The sequence below is a fragment of the Lissotriton vulgaris genome, chromosome 1_2 (genome assembly GCF_964263255.1).
Source record: "Lissotriton vulgaris chromosome 1_2, aLisVul1.2, whole genome shotgun sequence".
Classification (NCBI taxonomy): domain Eukaryota; kingdom Metazoa; phylum Chordata; class Amphibia; order Caudata; family Salamandridae; genus Lissotriton; species Lissotriton vulgaris.
Window position 1 is genome coordinate 233,974,604 of NC_141686.1, and position 17,797 is coordinate 233,992,400.

Here is a 17,797-nt window from a genome sequence, read left to right on the forward strand (position 1 = left end):
TATGATAATAAAAAATCGGAACCCATGGTCCCACACTATTTTCTTCTTTTCCTTGCTCTCACTGCAGCAGCTAAAAAATTAGCAATATTAATACTTTCCCAGGGGTTATTCAACATCTGCAGATAGGTTAAGGCCGGTCTGACCTGCATGAAGCCTTTGTCCTTCAAGATCGGAAAAATAAAGCGCTTGCGAATCTGCAGGTAGTAGTCGCAGAACAGGACAAAATGCAAAGTATTGCAGGAGCATTGTCCCAGATCCTCTTACTCCATCCCCCCAAAAATGCAAGATGTTAAACCTCAATCTCGTCAGGAGAAAGCGGTGTTGAAGCTTGATGACTATCGCCAATAGGGCTCCATAGAGTAAGAGGTTTTTAAAATCTGGTGAGCCCTGATAGTGTGTTTCAATAATTCAGTGGCCTCTCTTTCTGCAGATGCTAAGTTGAGAAATTGGGTCTTGTCCCACACCCGGGCATATTCTCTCAGGGTTATTATTTATTTATTTATTTTATTATTTTATTTAAAACATTTGTATAGCGCGGCTGTCGCCTTGCAGGCATCCTGGCGCTGAGATATCTCCAGAGGGGGGAAAACACGGGTGCGGAAGAGAAGTGGCCAAGTTAACATTTAGGGAAATAGCCAGGTCGGCCAAGCATCCTTGCTATGCTACCCACATGTCTCAGCCATAAAATATCACTAGCCCTGTCTAGTGCCAAACAATCTCGAATGATCTCTTGATTGAACACTAACTCCGGATTGCACCAAATCGAAATCCATTTGAGAAAAGGGGACATTTTAGTTAGGTCAGCCACATAAGCAATACCCAATTCTTCCTGAATTATGTACGAAGGTATATATTGAGGGGCTGAGAGCAAACTTCTTAGAATTTTTTTCCATAGTTTGAAGCTCAGTGCAGTTTTTGTAACACCAAATATCGGAACCATAGTTCGCGATGGCGATACACTTTGATTTATACATTTTTAACATTGCCTGCACAGGTTTGGCGCTCTGCCTTCAAGTAAAATCGAGTACCGCACCAGTGGAACATGTCATAGCGTTCTTCTTCGCCCTCCTTTGCGGGGACCATGAACATTTATCATCAAATAGAACACCTAAATATGGGAAAGAGGTGACATTGGTTATTTTGTTACCGTAACAAAAAAAGTTTTGATTTTACTTATCAATACACCCATATCCATGGTGTGCGATTTTAAGAAATTCACATTTAAGTCCAAAGAGCCCATAAAATCAGCAGAGGAGGACAGTAAGTGTTAGAGCCCCACCACTGTGCGCACTAGTGGGACTTCATAAACAGCAGATAAGACAGATGTCTTGATCCTTCCCCATGAGCCTGAATAGGACCAAATAGCATTTTCTACAAGTGCATAAGCAGATTGGTTAAAGGTGTAGGTTCAGCATATGGAAACACAAACATTGCTGCTTTACTGGGGTACTAAGGTTGTTGCTCAGATATTTTTGTTGACGAAGATCAGAAGCCCCTTCAACACATCATATTACACCATCTATGCTCATGACGAGATGAGCTCATCTTGAGGCACGGCGCTCCGGTGCTCATGACAAGCTGAGCTCATCATGAGCCGTGGAACGCTCACACACGGGGATAATTCCCCTGCTGTGCTGAGCGTTCCACGGGAACGGGTGCAGTTGTGACGAGCTCAGCTCGTCATGAGCACCGGAGCGCCGTGCCTCATGACGACCTCAGCTCGTCGTGAGCATGGGGGCGCTGTTCGCGCCCTCCCGCCCCCCAGTACAGCGAGGTAATTACACCCCGCAGCGAAGGGGATAATTTGCAGCTTGTTTATCTGTTTGCCTTCTGCAATAAAAGACTAGTTTTCAATCCAGCAATCTATTAGCTATTCTTTTCCTCCCACAGATCATAGCGAGAATGAATGGTTTGTGGATTTACTGTAAGCCTGTGTATTTCATCAATGACAGTTGCGTATCAGCTCCTTCCTAATGAATCTGACACCAGTCTGTGTTAACATTGGGGCATATTACCAACGAGTAGCGATATTTATCGCTAACGAGGCTTTGTAACGATTCTTTTATCGCTAAGCATCTCTGGAAATTATCGCTGAGATAACTTGATATTAGCAACGTTTATCTCAGAAGTGATAAAAATCCTCACGCTAACTCCCAAATGAGAGATTATCGCTGGAAAACCAATGATATTCTCTCGAACGTTGGCGTTAGCTTGATGATAGGGGCTCACAAACTTAGCCATGATATCCACCTTCCATAGGATATCATGGCTAAGTCAGGAAAATACCAGGTGTAAAAAAATAGAGGGGAAAAAATGACACATTGGAGCATATTACCAAGCACACGCGATAAATATTGCAAATCACGCTTAGCGCATTTTTTACTATCGCCCTTTATTGCTGAATTACATCGCCATGCTAGCTGCGTATTAGCAGCTTTTTTGCTAACAGGCGATATACAATCCAGCGATAGAATGCGATAATCATCATTAGCGTGTGAAATCCAGCGACAATTTCACAGCGCTAATGAAAAGCTAGGTAATAGGGGAGTGTGGAAATAACCAGACAATCCACCTCCCATACAAAACATGCTTATGTCAAGTTTTTACCAGGCGTAAGAATCCGGCAATAACAGCGGTTACTGCAACTTTTGTTATCGCTCCGGGGTTCCGGGGCCGCATTGTAAATACTGCAATGTCGTGTTTGTGACTTTTTTCGTTGGAACGCCTATTTTGCATCTCATTAGCGATGTATAGCGCTAACATGAGAAGCATTACATAAACGGTAGCTAACAAGCGCTAATGCATGTTAGCGACGCCTTGATAATTGTGCGATAGGAAAATCGCTGATTTTCTGATGATTAGTGCCGGAAATGTTGCGATACAACTGTTGATAATATGCCCCATTGTATTTTATTTTAGTTGTATTTATATGCTCCAAGATTGGTGGCAGCAGAAATGGGGTGAGGATTTAGTTAAAACATGTAAACCATAAAAATTCTGCCGCAAAGTATTTGGCTATAAGGAAAAATGTGATAGTAATTGGTTACAAACAGGCTGCATTTTAACGTATGTTACAAGGGTAGGATACCGGTTCCAGGGATCCTTGTGTGCCCGGCCAGTAGGTTTCCGCTGTAATGTGGATAAGATAACTCTGGTGATATATGCTTTTTGGAGAAGCATGTTTTCAGTCACCATTTTGACTTATTCTAAAGTAGCATGTTAAACTTCTTGCTGCTAAGTGTGACTTATAACATGTAGATCACTGATTTTTAATTTCTGAAGATAGCCCAGAGGTTACTGCTCTTGTCACAGAGATCCTTTTTAGGACTGTTATTATCTAATACCCTGTGGGGCAGATTTACATGGAACTAACGCTTCTGCATAGATGCGTCAGTTTTCTTGCTCCAGTGCCAAATGTTCTTGCGCCACCATGGATGCGCTGTATTTACAATACAATGCCCCAAGGATTAATAGATGCGTCAGAAATATTGATGCATCTGTTGGCACAAAAGTAAAGCATTGCTGGAGTTGCTCATGAAAGCGGCTCAACTCTAGCAATGCGCTACACCAGATAGGTGAGTCCCATACAAAAAGCCTTGCGTCATTCCTTAAGCCTGGTCTGAGCAGGCGTAGGGATTTTCAAGCAGCGAAGGCGTACAGTGATGCAGTGAAATGTTATAAATTTCACTGCGTTAGTTGTACATCACTTTTTGCGCGGGAACGCCTAGTCTGCATACATGATACCTGGTGCAGGTATAATGTGATGCAGGGAATTACGCGAGGCATCTCCCTACATGCGCATGTTGTAAATTGGCCGCATTATTTGCGTTGCCGTTGCGTAAAAAGAAGTGACATAAAGGAGGCGAAAGTGGCTTGTCCATCTGCCCCTAACTTTTTGATAAAAATATTTATGCTAAACATATTTGCAAAGGCTTTCAGTCCGTGCCCTCCATTCATTGGCCTGCTGTAGAGTCGCTTGAATTTTGCTTCCAAAAGGACATCAGGTTATTAGTTGAGGGAGGTAAAATCCTACTCATGCAGTAATGACAACCTTTTGTCTGAGTGAAGTCATGAGCAAACCCCAAATTAACCTGTGCTCAACCCTCTGGTAGCTTGTACAGAGCAGTCAAACTTAGAGGCAATGTGTAAATAATTTATGATGCTTGATTCCGGTCTGGGAAAGATATGGCTGTTGTAGTTCGGACTGGACTGTTCCCCTGGGGCACAGGGTCAGAGCTGATTTGCATAAAGCCATTATCTGACCCAGGGTGGTGTGGAGTGCAAAAAACGATGGATTTAGGCCCAGATCCCTGTACTGGGGTGAATGTAAGACATTGATCTACATTCTGTCCATCAAATTGTTTTTTGTAATTTTCTAAATAATTTATGCAGCACAGTAATAAAGTGACAACACAAGGCAAGAAAAATAACACACCAATTTAGAAAATTGAGTAAATTGTAAGAAATAATTCTACACCAAAACGACAGAAATCCAGTTGGTAGAACCGGACATAAGCAATTTTAAAGATTAAGTAGAAAAAGTTCCACAAAGCACTACGCGCAGCTCATTATAGTGCAAAGTTCCTGTTGGCATCGCGGACAGTTGTTACTGGAGCTTCGTGTTGACAGTCACTGCAAGCTCTTGATACCGTGGCACAAAGTGCAGTTCTTGTGCTGCTGTTGTTGGATGTTACTGTAAAACAAAGAGTCGGGGGTCTCCAGAAATGTGCATTGGTGGGCTGCAAGTTCTTGGCACGAACCGGCCCGTTTTCAAAGAGCCCAAAAACCTCAGGGGTGCTCAACTGAGGCCACGCCTAGTGTCCAGGACCTGAGGTGCACCACTTGCGGGCCAGGAACTCAAACCAGCAGAGGCCAGAAGGGCTGAGGCAGTTGCAGGTCCTGGCAGCAGATCAACTGGTCAATTGCAATGAACCTCTGGAGCTTGTTATGTTCATGTATCTCAGAACAAGAGGTCAGCTGGCTGACCCTTGGAGTCACCTCAGCCTGGAATGAAGGGTACAGGTCCAATCTTCCTTCTCAGCACGCAAGGCAGCAGAGTAGCAGGGCAGTATAGTGGTAGGGCTGCTGGCAACACAGCATTCCTTCTTGTGTAGTACCCACAGGTCCAGATGTGGAGTGAAGAGTTGGTATCTGAGATCCAATATGTATACCTAATGCCTTCTTTGAAGTGGGAGCAGCTTCTAGAGGATTCCCTTTGAAGTGTTCATATTTCCTGCCTCCCCTGACCTGACTCCAGACTAACTACAGGGGTTTTCAGTCCTTTGTGTGAAGGCACGACACAGTCCATTCAGGTGTAAGTGGGGCTGTGCCCAGCTCGGTTTTCTGATCTATACTACTATTATAAAGAGAGAACTTGCACCTTTTGGCCAGGTAAACTCGGGAACCACAGCACCAATCACAACACCCAATACAGCGTTGGAAAGGGCAGTTGCAACAGAAGGACATAGGCTATGCAGACGCCCACCATATACATTTAAAATGTAAAAGAACCGTGCCAGCAAAGTAGTCCCTTGTGGGCGTGTCTGCATTGTGCTGAGGGTGTGTGCTGGGGGGCGTGACAATCGCTGGGGGCATTCTGTCACGAGTGTTGTTTTTTCTTCCCAGGTTCTATACATTCCTGCTCCCTTTAAATAGTAATTCTCTGGAGGTCCCATTCTCTTAGAACCACCCCAAGCACAGTTATGGGCAAAAATACAACTAAAAGGCCCTGCAAAGCATTATGGGATAAGCCTAGCATAATTTTTAGCATTCATGAAAGGGTTTCAATGTTTTTGAATGTTACTCATCAGGGACATCTTGGGACGACGAGGTGAACTGCAGCTTGATGTATAATATTTTAAATGCTATTGCATTTGCCTCATCAGGGACATCTAGGGACGACGAGGTGAACTGCAGCTTGATATATAATATTTTCAATGCTATTGCATTTGCATCATCAGGGACATCTAGGGACATGAGGTGAACTGCAGCTTGATGTTTAATATTCTAAATGCTATTGCATTTGCCTCATCAGGGACATCTAGGGACCATGAGGTGAACTGCAGCTTGATGTATAATATTTTAAATGCTGTTGCATTTGCCTCTTGGGGACAACTGGGGAGAACGAGGTGAACTGCAGCTCTTTGTAGAATTATTTGGATACTATAATATTCACTTCCCACTGCTAATCTCGTCCCATAATGGTTTGCAGGGGCTTGATCTCAAAATCATCACCTCTCTCACTGCTTGCTGGAAGCTAATTTCACTTTTGTGAAGTGACTATATGCCTTTTAGCATGTAGAAATATTTTTTATTTTACCTTGAATATATGAGGTTTCTGTTTTAATAATTGGAAATCTGGCAGAACGAAATAGTGCGGATTTATTGTACCAAGTTCACACCAATTCTGCCCACCCCTACTTTAAATACCCCTGCACCCCATAATCATAACCCACCCTTACTCTATAAAATACCCCAACACCCTTAAACACTAACCCATCTTAACCCTATAAATATACTCTGTACCCCAAAACCCAAACCTATCCCTAAACCCTAAAAATACCCCTGTACCCCAAAACCCAAACCTACCCCTGAACCCTAAAATACCCCTGTACCCCAAAACCCAAACCTAGCCCATAACCCTTAAAATACCCCTGTACCCCAAAACCCAAACCTACCCCTGAACCCTAAAAATACCCCTGTACCCCAAAACCCAAACCTAGCCCAGAACCTTAAAATACCCCTGTATCCCAAAACCCAAACTTAGCCCTGAACCCTAAAAATACCCCTGTACCTCAAAACCCAAACCTAGCCCTTAACCCTTAAAATACCCCTGTACCCCAAAACCCAAACCTACCCCTGAACCCTAAAAATACCCCTATACCCCAAAACCCAAACCTAGCCCTGAACCCTAAAAATACCCCTGCACCCCATAACCCAAAACTATATCTGAACCATTAAAATACCCAAACACCCCAACACATATACCTCAGTACCCATACTTGCCTTATCCAAACATTTTTTAAAAACATGCTTTTACCATTCATGCATTTACAACGAATTTAGTTGTAAATGTATGCGTGGTAAAAGCATATAAAATGTAATGCCATGCGTTATAATGGCATTGCAGAGTCATGGTACTTTTGTAATGAAAGTATGCAGAGTGATGGTATGCGGAAAGAAATTTGCGGAATAATGGGTGTTTACCCTCCCCCGTAAGTACATTGGTGGCACGGCGGCCCACATCTCCAGCAACATACTCATATTTTTTCACCACCCATTGGAAAAATGCACAGGTCTCTCTCATTGATGCCCAGCACCGACATACACTTTTAGACACACCTCCCACCACAAGTTCTAGAATTGCGAACTTTAGAGATGGGGAGCTACGTTAGAATCTCGGCATCAGCTCAACATCCTGTGATTCCAGGCAAATCGCTTTGTCTCCCCGTGCCTACCACAAATCAATGTGTTCTTCTGAATTGTAAATTGTGCTCATGCCATGTTGTCGAGTTCGCGCTATATAATATTGCAAGGAAAATAACGTAGGGAAACTCGAGTTCACACACTACTGAACGTGCACTATTAAGTGCATCAGCAGTGCACTGTGAATCGGAGCGTTTCACAGGCCTGTCACAGATAAGAAATGCTATCAAAATGAAATCCTACGAAACAATATACTACTGGCCGGCAGCAATTCATACCCGGACAACGTCGGGACGGGCTGCTAGTAGAATATAAAGACAAATATTGTGAGGACAGAACATCTTATTACAATTCCAAAGACACCAAACATGAAGTGTTTACCTGTTCGCATTTGGAAGATATCCTTATTAAATATAATAAGGTTACTCCAGTGTTATCATATGGAAGCAAAGACCTTGCAATTGTGAAAACAAATGTAAGAGTTTTTCACTACCAGGGCAAGTAAAACTTAGAAGTACATGTCCTACTTTTTTAATGTTTTGCACTCTGCCCTGTGGGTTGCTTAAGACCCACTCTGGGGATGATTTATATGCATTAAAAAAGGAAGGTTTGGGCTTGGTAAGAGGTTTTACCTTGCTAGGTCGAAATGGCAGTTTAAAGCTTCACACACAGGCTGTAATGGCAATCCTGAACCCTGTTTAAAAGGCTGCTTAATTGGGTGGCACAATCAGTGCGCCAGGCCCACTAATAGCATTTAATGCACAAGCCCTGGGTCCACTTTACTAGGGACTGGCATGTAAATTTAATATGCCAGTTGGGGAGAGACCAATGTTACCATGGTTTAGGGAGTGAGGAAACGCATTTTAGCACTGGTTAGGAGAGACCAATGTTACCATGGTTTAGGGAGTGAGGAAACGCATTTTAGCACTGGTTAGCATTGATAAAGTCCTAAAGGCCAACAAAAATCGGGTTCAGAAAACAGGAGGGTGAAGACAAAAAGTTTGAGGATGAACCTGCAGAGATGGCCAAGTTCAACACTTCTACTTTCGACAATATACATCATGCAGCAAAGGGTCAGCCCAATTCTCCCATTGGCTTACCTGACTGTGAGTGACTCCATTCCGCTTTGCAAAATGTGCATGTCCGCACAGTAAGTGCCAAGGATTACAACTGCAATGTGTCCTTTCACAAAAAGAAAATGCTTTGGAATTGCCACTAGGATGTTTATATTCTGTCTTCTGTTTGGGAATCAGCTTTCGATGCTTGCACAGGCAGACCCTTAATAATTTACACTGCTCCTGCTTGCTCGCATGACCTCCTTCCTCCTGTCCTTGGAGCAGCAGAATCTCGACGGCTGTTCACTCTTCCACCACTTAAAATAGGAGTCTCACACTTGCCTCTGTGCCATTTAGGGCCTTTGTAATTCGATTTGCTCACGCCACCGCAGGCTGATCCAGAGACTTTTTAAGGCATGGGCAAAGTGGGCAATTGCACCAGACCCCACCCTTCAAGGGGCCATCTTTGAAAGCTGATTTGCTTTGATGTTTTTTATAGTAGAATATTTGCAAATAAAGAATGATGCTCTTACAGTTTAGCGAACTAATATAATAAAAGCTAAAACGGAGGTGTATTACAAGAAAGCTGTGCCAAGTTACAGTGCTTCACTCAAGAGAGGAGGAACCGAACGTTCCAGTACAGAACATGCTGGAAGCATTGTACCAAGGAAGAGGGGAGGAAGAATAAGAGGACAGGGAATATGTGCTTTCAGTCAAGCTGAAAGTAGAGCATTATAACACAAGCTCTGTTCAGCCTTTGGCTTCAGTCTGCTTGCCTTCCTTTAACTGGATATCTCTGCACATTTTATTCAAGGCAACAGAACATTGCAATAATTCTGAAACTGCAGCATCTCTGAATCATGGAGACATTCACATCTTTATTCAAAACAGGCTGAACTTCGCTTTTTAAGTCACAGCTAACAGGAGGTAACTGAGGGGCATATTAGCAAGAACCTCGTTAAAATATTCGCTGTTTTAGCTGTAGGAAACTGCCGCTAAAAAGGCGATAATGGGCATGCTAATATGGATTATAAAATTCTAATAGAAGCCCAGGTTAGATGTGCAGGACATCTAACCTGGGCTTATATTGGAATTCTATAACGCATATTAGCAAGCCCATTATCGCCGTTTTAGCACCAGTTTCCTACCGCTAAAACGGCGATCATTTTAATGAGGTTCTTGCTAATATGCCCCTAACTTCTGGTTTCTCCTCGCAATTATGCAGTTTCTTAAATCTCTATTTTTTTATGTCAGAATTTCTTTTATGATTTGTTCCCTCCAGGCTATTACAGAGTTGTGCTCCAGGTTTAGTTTTTCTCAGTCGATCTCACTGATGCTCTTGTGTTCCCTTGGCAACCACCCCTGTTCATAAATTGATCTAAGTACCCCACATTATAATGGGGATTTGGGCATACGCAGTTTATCTGAGGCCTAACTTCAATTTTATGTCAGTTTAGCATTTTAAACTATTCAGCAAGGGCTGAAGTGTGAACCGAAGTAGAGCTATTCTCAGGGTCATCGTCAACCACAGATTCCAGGAATACTCTTCAGCACAGATGAAAAATAAAACATTTGAAGCACTTTCTAAAATAAGTGCATAATGATGTGTTAGTACTACATGACTATGATAAATAATTCAAGTAATCAAAAGTGGGAACGTAGGTTGAATTGAATCACCCTCATAAACGCTATGTTATTTGTGCGGTGTATATCGGTTCTCCGCCCCACATACGCGTTATGGCATAGTCATTGGGTGTCCAAAAGTGCTGTATGCCTGCCTCAACCTGAGGCAACCTCTGGTTCGTGTAGTAGTGTCCAGAGAGGTGGAGGACCCCCAAAAAACAGGAGTAAGTGAAGGTGATTGTTAAAATACAAAAACCACCAAACAAAACTTTACTATAAAAAGGTGAGATTTTGTTATTAAAAATAGTGGGTATAACTTGGGATCGTGTTACTTGATCTTGTTATACTAAAACATCAGCAACGTCGACATGTTTCTGCTCCTTCTGTGCCCAGCCGGGTCTACGGAGCATTCGTCAGGACAGACAAAACACATAAAACATTTATTTACTTACACTACTTGTGTAGTAATCAAGAGTGTTAGTTTTTAACACCAGTTTCTATTTTGTTCTAGTTTCCTGTAGTGGAGAAAAAAGAAGAAAGAAACACAGAAAAACATAACATATAATTATGGGGGTACTAGACCAGCACTGTTGTAAACACTCCTATTTGGAATAATTTGTATTTGTGTATTCATTTTACACTATGTCCGAAGGTGTAGTTTCATATTGGACCATCGCGGCTATTGCTACATGTTACTGCGAAATCCTTGCACAATGAGACCAGATATACCAAATGTTCTGAACTAAGTCAGGTAATGACCTCAGGTGGCTATATTTATAGTGGAGATAAGGTTGCAATCCTAGTTATGTCTCTCGCCCCGTTGTTAATGGAGCGGGAAAGTTGTTAAAGTATCGGAAGCAAGATACCATTGTGGAGCCTTGTGTTGATCAGAATCATTATTGTTTAAGTTTATCTTAGGTCTCTCGCCCCGTCGTTAGTGGAGCGAGGAAGTTGTTAAAGTATCGGGAGCGAGTTGTCATTAGGGAGCCTTGTGTTGATCATAATCATTATTGTTTAGGTTTGTCTTAGGTCTAATGGTGGTTTACGGTAAATAATAAAGGCAAGTAATTCGTGGTAATTTGCCCTCTTTTTTAAGCGTGTTTGTCTTTCTTTATCAAACAGCCTGTTCCAACACAGTGATTTAAATTAATCTTGAATTTGATTAAAATAATGTTATAGAAGTTTTCTTTACCTAATTTCCCAGGGATTCCAACTTCATCAGGGGGCAAAAGGGCTCCCTGGTCCCGAGCTGGTAAAATGAAAGGACCTGTGTTAAGAGAGGCTTGGTTCTTACCACTTGAGGCAAGCGCAATTTTCGGTAGTTAGTGAACGCCATTCTCACCCGCGTGTGGAACGATCTCCGCGTCTGGTGCTGACTCTGCCCCTGGACACCGGAAATCCGTTTCCCGTTCCTATTTAAAGAGTTACCATAGAAAGAGGACTCTATTTAGTTCGTGTCCGGAAAACTTTAACAAACGTCGTTTAAATAGACAATGTGTTCATGTAAAGGTATTCGAGAAATATATTCGAAAAATGTACTCGTGATTATTGATCACCGTTGTTGAATAGGCTTGGCATAATTGGTAACAGCACTCCACTAGCATTTATTTACATTTTCTCATTGATATACACTTAAGGTTGAGGTTGGACAATTATTCTGCAACATCGACATTTAACTTTAGGGTCTCTTTTTTGCTCCGTTTAGGTTGCTTATCAAACCACATATGATGAATATTTTGGTATAAGAGTGGGGGAAGAGGAAGTTCTGAATATTAAGCAAATTTGTGCCATGGTATATTATCATTTAAACCTGTGACATGTGTTTGAAGGCGGTTGACCCAACGCTGTTCTTTTTCAAATTTTTCAGCGTTGACTGACTTGTCTGTCAACATTTCCAAAACGGTCCACCTCAAATCTTCGCAATCATGACCTGCTTCAATGAAGTGGGAACATAATTTTGTTGTGTTTTTCTTTAGTCTGATATTACCTTTAGGTTCTCCAATCCTGGTTTTAATTTTTCGACAGGTCATGCCGATGTAATTCTTTCCCCATGGACAACAGATCATATACACTACGTTGGTAGAATTACAATTTGTGTGTTGTCGTTGTGTCCAATGCAGTGACTCCGTTAATTGTAGTGATTTGGACATGGTCGTCAATTTGCATACTAGGCAAGTTCCACATGGGTAATGGCCTGTTACGGTGTCATGTTCATGTTTCTTGACTGTGTTGGATTTTTCTTTATTGTTGGCCTAGTGTGCACTAATAAGTCTTTGAGGTTTTTGGTCCGTCTGTTGGCAAATCTGGGTTTGGGCCAGTTGTATTTGCCTGTAGTGAGGATACGCCAGCTCTTCTTGACTAATTTCTGAATTTCATAGGTTGCTGGGCAGTATGACACAAGTTACTAGGTCGGGAATGGGCTCTTTTATGTTTGTTTGAAGGAGACATTCTCGGGCTGGTGTTTTGCTCTCTTCCGACACCATGATATTGTTGTTGGTGTGTAATCTCTGGCTTTTAGTTTTTGACTCACATCTTGTGCTTGCACCCTATAATCGCTGTTTTTACTGCAATTTCTTTTTAATCGTACAAATTGACTGTACGGCAGATAGTCCCTTAATGGTTTCGGATGGTAACTTTTGTAAGACAAAAGGCTATTTTTTGCCGTAGGTTTGGTGTATGTCTTTGTTTCTATTTTGCCTCTGTCAATGAAGATGGTGAGATCTAGGAAGCCAGTTGTTTGTTGCTTGATGTGTGGGTGAACTTGAGCCATTTATCTCTGCCATTCAGCCAGTTAATGAATGAATTCAAATCTTTGTCAATATGCCAGATCAGTAGGATGTCGTCTATGTATCGTTTCCAGTATAAAATACTGGAAACTAAGGGATTTGTGTTGTTAAGTACATAGCGACCCTCAAACTGGCTGACATAAAGTCCCGCTACTGATGGGGCAAATGCGTTTCCCATGGAAGTACCATGGCTCTGCAAATACAGGTCTCTGTTATATTCCAAAAAGTTTTCTGTCAAAGCTAAGCGACAGCATTCGAGCACAAAGTGTCTGGGGGTATTTTGGGACCAATATTCTGAGAAGAGTAGGTCTTCTAGCATTTGTAGGGTTTCTTTTTGTGGAAGGCTAGTGTAGAGGGACTCTACCTCTAAACCCACCAATAGCATGTTGTTGGGATCAAATTGTTTTTCTGATATTTGAGTTAGGAGGTCGCGTGTATCCTTCAAATAAGTTGGAGTTTTTTGTACCAACGGTTTGAGATATTCATCAGCGAATTTAGACAGAGGTTCTAATATAGAACCTATTCCCGACACTATCGGGCGTCCAGGTGGTGGGGACTTGTTTTTATGGGTCTTCGGGAGTGAATAGAAAAATTGTGTTCTGGGTTCTTTAGTTGTTAAAAAATCTGCTTCTTTTTTAGAAATCCAAGCATTCATTACTGCTTCATGGATCATGATGGAGATGGTATTTTGTAGTCTCAACGTTGGGTCAATCAAGATCTTGTTATAGAACTTAGTGTCTGCCAAAAGGGTGAGGCACTGCTGGTCATATCCTTCTTTTTTCAGGATCACAATACCTCCCCTCCCCATGTCTGCCGGTTTGATTATTATTTTTTCATTTTGTTGCAACTCCTCCAATGCTTGGCGTTCTTTTTTTATTCAGGTTCTGAAATGGTCGTTTGTTCTTTTGATCTAGGGTGTCTACTCCCTTTAGTAAGGCTTGCTCAAAAGTTTGTATTTCAATTGGAATTGAGCTACTTGGTGGATTGAATTTTGATTTTTTCTTTAGAGACGTATCTCCCTCATTTTGTATTTTTTCTTTGTCCGAAAAGAAACCTTTCAATTTTAAGGTCCTGCAAAATTCAGATAGTTCGCACTTTAGTTTAAAAGTGTCAAGGGGCGGAGTTGGAACAAAGCCCAAATCTTTATTTAAAACTCTTGTCTGATCTTCGGACAGGGTTACTTCTGCCAAGTTTACGATTAGTGATTGTTCTTGCTCGTACTGGGCTTGTCTGACGACATACTCCGTGTCATCACTTGCCGCTGTTGGTCTTGCCAGGTTAGATTTTTTCTTCGTCCACGTGGTTGATTTTGGCCTCTTCCTAAAAAAGGCTGTTGTTGTTGTGGATATTCAACACCTTGCATGTGTTGGTTCATAAGTTGTGGTAATTGGTGTAAACCTTGGCTGTAGGGATTCATCCATCCAGCATAGGGAGGTAGGAATGGTTGAAAGAATGGTATTTGATTCCCATTGTAAAATGGTCTCTGCCATATTTAACTTTGTTTGGAAACTGAATGGCATATGTACATCGCAATGTCACCTATAGTCACGTTGTGGTAGCGATAGAGGCTGCGCCTAATGTACACGGCAATGTTCAGCCACTTAACGTAGCCTACCGCTGCCTTGTACATAAGGCACCCTTTCACGCTATGATTAGCGTGAAAGGGGTGGGCAGTGGGTGTTGCGGTGGGTATTCCACCGCAACACCCATTCATTTTGACTCTGCCAACTATCTACAACGGTGGCATACATCGGAGGCAGTGCCAACATTAAGACCAGGTAAAAACTGATTTTAAGGTGGCAAAACCAGGAGAAATGCATTATTTCTTCTTGTTTTTGCTTTTTCCTTGTGTGCTGCCTTGTGCAGCACACATGGAAAAAGCAAAATGCCATGGATTGTTTATGTACAGGAAGGCGTCCCTTCCTGTACATAAACAAACTTTTTAAAAAAATACAATGTTGTCACTTTCATGTGTGTTGTATGAAGCAGCACACATGAAAGTGACAGAATGACATTTCTAGGATTATATATGTGCAGGAAGGGACACCCTCCTACACATAAACAATCCACCCCTGCACACAGATACCCTTGCACTCTGGTGCAAGGGTGCCTGCGCCATTGCAGAGGGAAGCGCAAGGTTGCACCATATCCTTGTAAATATGGTGCAGCCTTGTGTTTCAGACGTGGAGGAGAGCGGTGTTAAGCCAGGAAGGCTAACACCCCTCTCTTCCACTTCCTTGTACATTTCCTCCTGATTATTTTCTTGAAGGCCGCATAAGCTCCTTCAGTGAGATGTAAAGTATTTGGGTTTATGCCTTATTTGGGGTTTCAGTTCAGATATTTCTCAATAATCTGGCTTTGATTGAATACATTTGCTCATTGGTAAAGTATCTGTACAAACCCAGCATGCCACAGAAGGACCAGCCCCGGCTTTTTTAACATTTTTCTTAATCTTGTATATTACCGGGCAAATTCATCAATGTGTTGTGTCGCCCCTGTGCCACGCAAGAGCGACGCAACACTAAAGTCAAATTTATCAAGCCACGCGAGGCCACCTTGCTTGGCCATGCATGGTTTGCAAAATCTGAAGTAAATGCCGCGGTAAATTATGCTACGGTCTAGCGGACTGCCGCTATTAATGGTCTACCTGCCTACATGGCGCGCTACTTTTTTCTAGTTCCGCAGGTGGGCCTCAGAAGTTTTGCAGGATAATTTTTGGGCTACTGCTCTCTAGGCTATTTTCCTCTTAGTTCCAAGGTAAGAAGAGGAAGCCTTTCCTTGCATCTGCCCATCCCCGGCATTTCTGCTTACCGGTTCATGCTGCCGCACCCACATCGTTGGTGAGTGGGCTCCTTGTGCGATGCTCCTCAACTAGACCCACCTCAGATAATACACAGTTGGTGTCACTCATACAGCAGCGACATTGTGTCCAGTACACAAAACTGCCAGAAGAAAAAGTCAGAAACTTACTCCTGTAGGTTAAGTCTATGGGACTTTTTTACAAGCCCCTTGCGCTGGTGGCGCGTCACTTGTAATATGGTAAAAAGTTACGTATCAGCGGCGAACAGGGCTTGTAAATAAACCCCTATGTTTGGAGTAAATATGCACCTTTTTGACATTCAGAAAGACCAGCAGGAGTATTCCAGCATGCGTAGGCACATTGTAGATGTTCAAGATAACTCTAATACATAATTATTTCTCCTTGCCAAACTGGAGCAGGAGTACCCTTTACTCATACAGAACATCGATGCAGAAAGTTTGGAGTGTTGTAGATTTCGGAACCAAGATGGGTGAACTGTAAATAACCTCTCCCTCTTCTTCTTCTCCACAGGTGGATGGACAGTCTGTTCCAAGGGATGCTGGACACCCCTTTTACCCATTCAGCGAGGCCTACTAATGCCAATGGGACCATAGCTGATGCATCAACCAGCAGAAGTTCTCTTATCCAATGTCTGTTTCTTAAATACAGAAACAAAATTCAGTGACCACAACAGTGTTTCTGGGTCTTTTTTATTTCTGATTCTAAATTTATCAAAAAGGGTGTTTTTGTCAAAGCTTTTGCTGACTGCTCTACCATGTATCCATTGCTCACAAATGGGATTTAAAAACCCATGCTAATTTCAACTATATATTGCTAATATTTGTAATCCAAAAATAAATATGGATGGCGCAACATCTAGAGAATGTTTCAGATTCACTTTAGGCATTTTATCAAAATGTGTTATTCAAGCACTCAACCCTCCACATTGAATGAGCACACATGTTAAGCAGCTTTCTTTTCTGCTTTAGTTTTCATATAGGATCTCGAACTGGAGGATTTCCGGAAGTGAAAATCCTATGCTAACCACTCTGGGTTGTCCTGTGCCTTGGCACAACGCTCTGGGGCAGATTTGCAAATATTTGGCTCAAAATCATTTTTACTTTCCAGCACAAAACTGGTTTTGTGCTGGATATTTGCCTAGAAGTAACACAAAGAAGGACATAGTGCTGATTCGCGGTACTCTGCGTCAAAGGGGTTCTTCATGGAGAGTACATGGGCGTTCCTGTGCAACCACCCATCGGTTTTGTTGCAAAACACTATCTACTAACAATACTAGACAGGGTTTTGCACCAATAAATAACCCCTTTTGAAAGCAGGTGTTAAAAAGGAGTAATGCTTTTATTTCTCCTAACTTTTCCGACTTTCCATGTGTGTTACACTGTACTGCTCACATCCACTGTGAGAACATTTTAAAATGAGTCTAGGCATATTATTTAGTACTGTTAGGGTGTACTTCAAGTACAAAACCTATGCTACGCTCACATAGACACCTTTGTACTATGGCGCAAACGTGTGTGCGTGGCACTCTACAGACTAAGGGGCCGATTTACAAGCCCCTTGCGCCTCTTTTACGCCGCAGTTGCATCACTTTTAGGACGCAGCGGCGGCGCAAAAGAGGCGGCATGCTGCACAGTATATACGGACTTGTGCGTGCCAGCACAGGGGGGGGGCGTTACGGCGCAAGAACGCCTCCTAAAAGTGGCTGAGTGAAATCTACAAGATTTCACTCAGTCACTTTTAAGCCCGTGCTGCATCAAAACCCTGGGCCTGCTTGAAGTAGGCGTGAGGATTGACGCAGCATTGTAAAGATAGGGCCGCCTGGAGCTTTGCTGGAGCTGCGTCGCGCTTGCGACGCAACTCCATAAATGCGCCGCCTTTATAGCACATATGCGTCACGCATCTATCCGTTATTGCCCCATGGTGCGCCGCATTGTAAATGCGGCATATCCATGGTGGTGAAGCCGTGAAGCACATTAACTGGTACATCCTAGCTGATATGCAAGAATGGACCAGTTAATGAAAATCTGCCCCTAAGGGGCATATTTTACAATATTTTGAACTTAAGACTTCTAGTTGTTCTGCCCTAC

The 17,797-nt window shown here is 42.5% G+C and overlaps 1 protein-coding gene across 1 annotated transcript in view; it reads left to right on the top strand.

Moving 5' to 3' along the window:
• Positions 1-16,574, top strand: part of AKR1A1 (aldo-keto reductase family 1 member A1) — a 556,422-nt gene extending 539,848 nt beyond the window's left edge. The window contains exon 9 of the mRNA XM_086953146.1: positions 16,221-16,574. Within this exon, the coding sequence (XP_086809272.1) occupies positions 16,221-16,286 (66 nt within the window). The 3' untranslated portion in view covers positions 16,287-16,574. The remainder of the gene's footprint in view (positions 1-16,220) is intronic.
• The last annotated feature ends 1,223 nt before the right edge of the window (positions 16,575-17,797 follow it).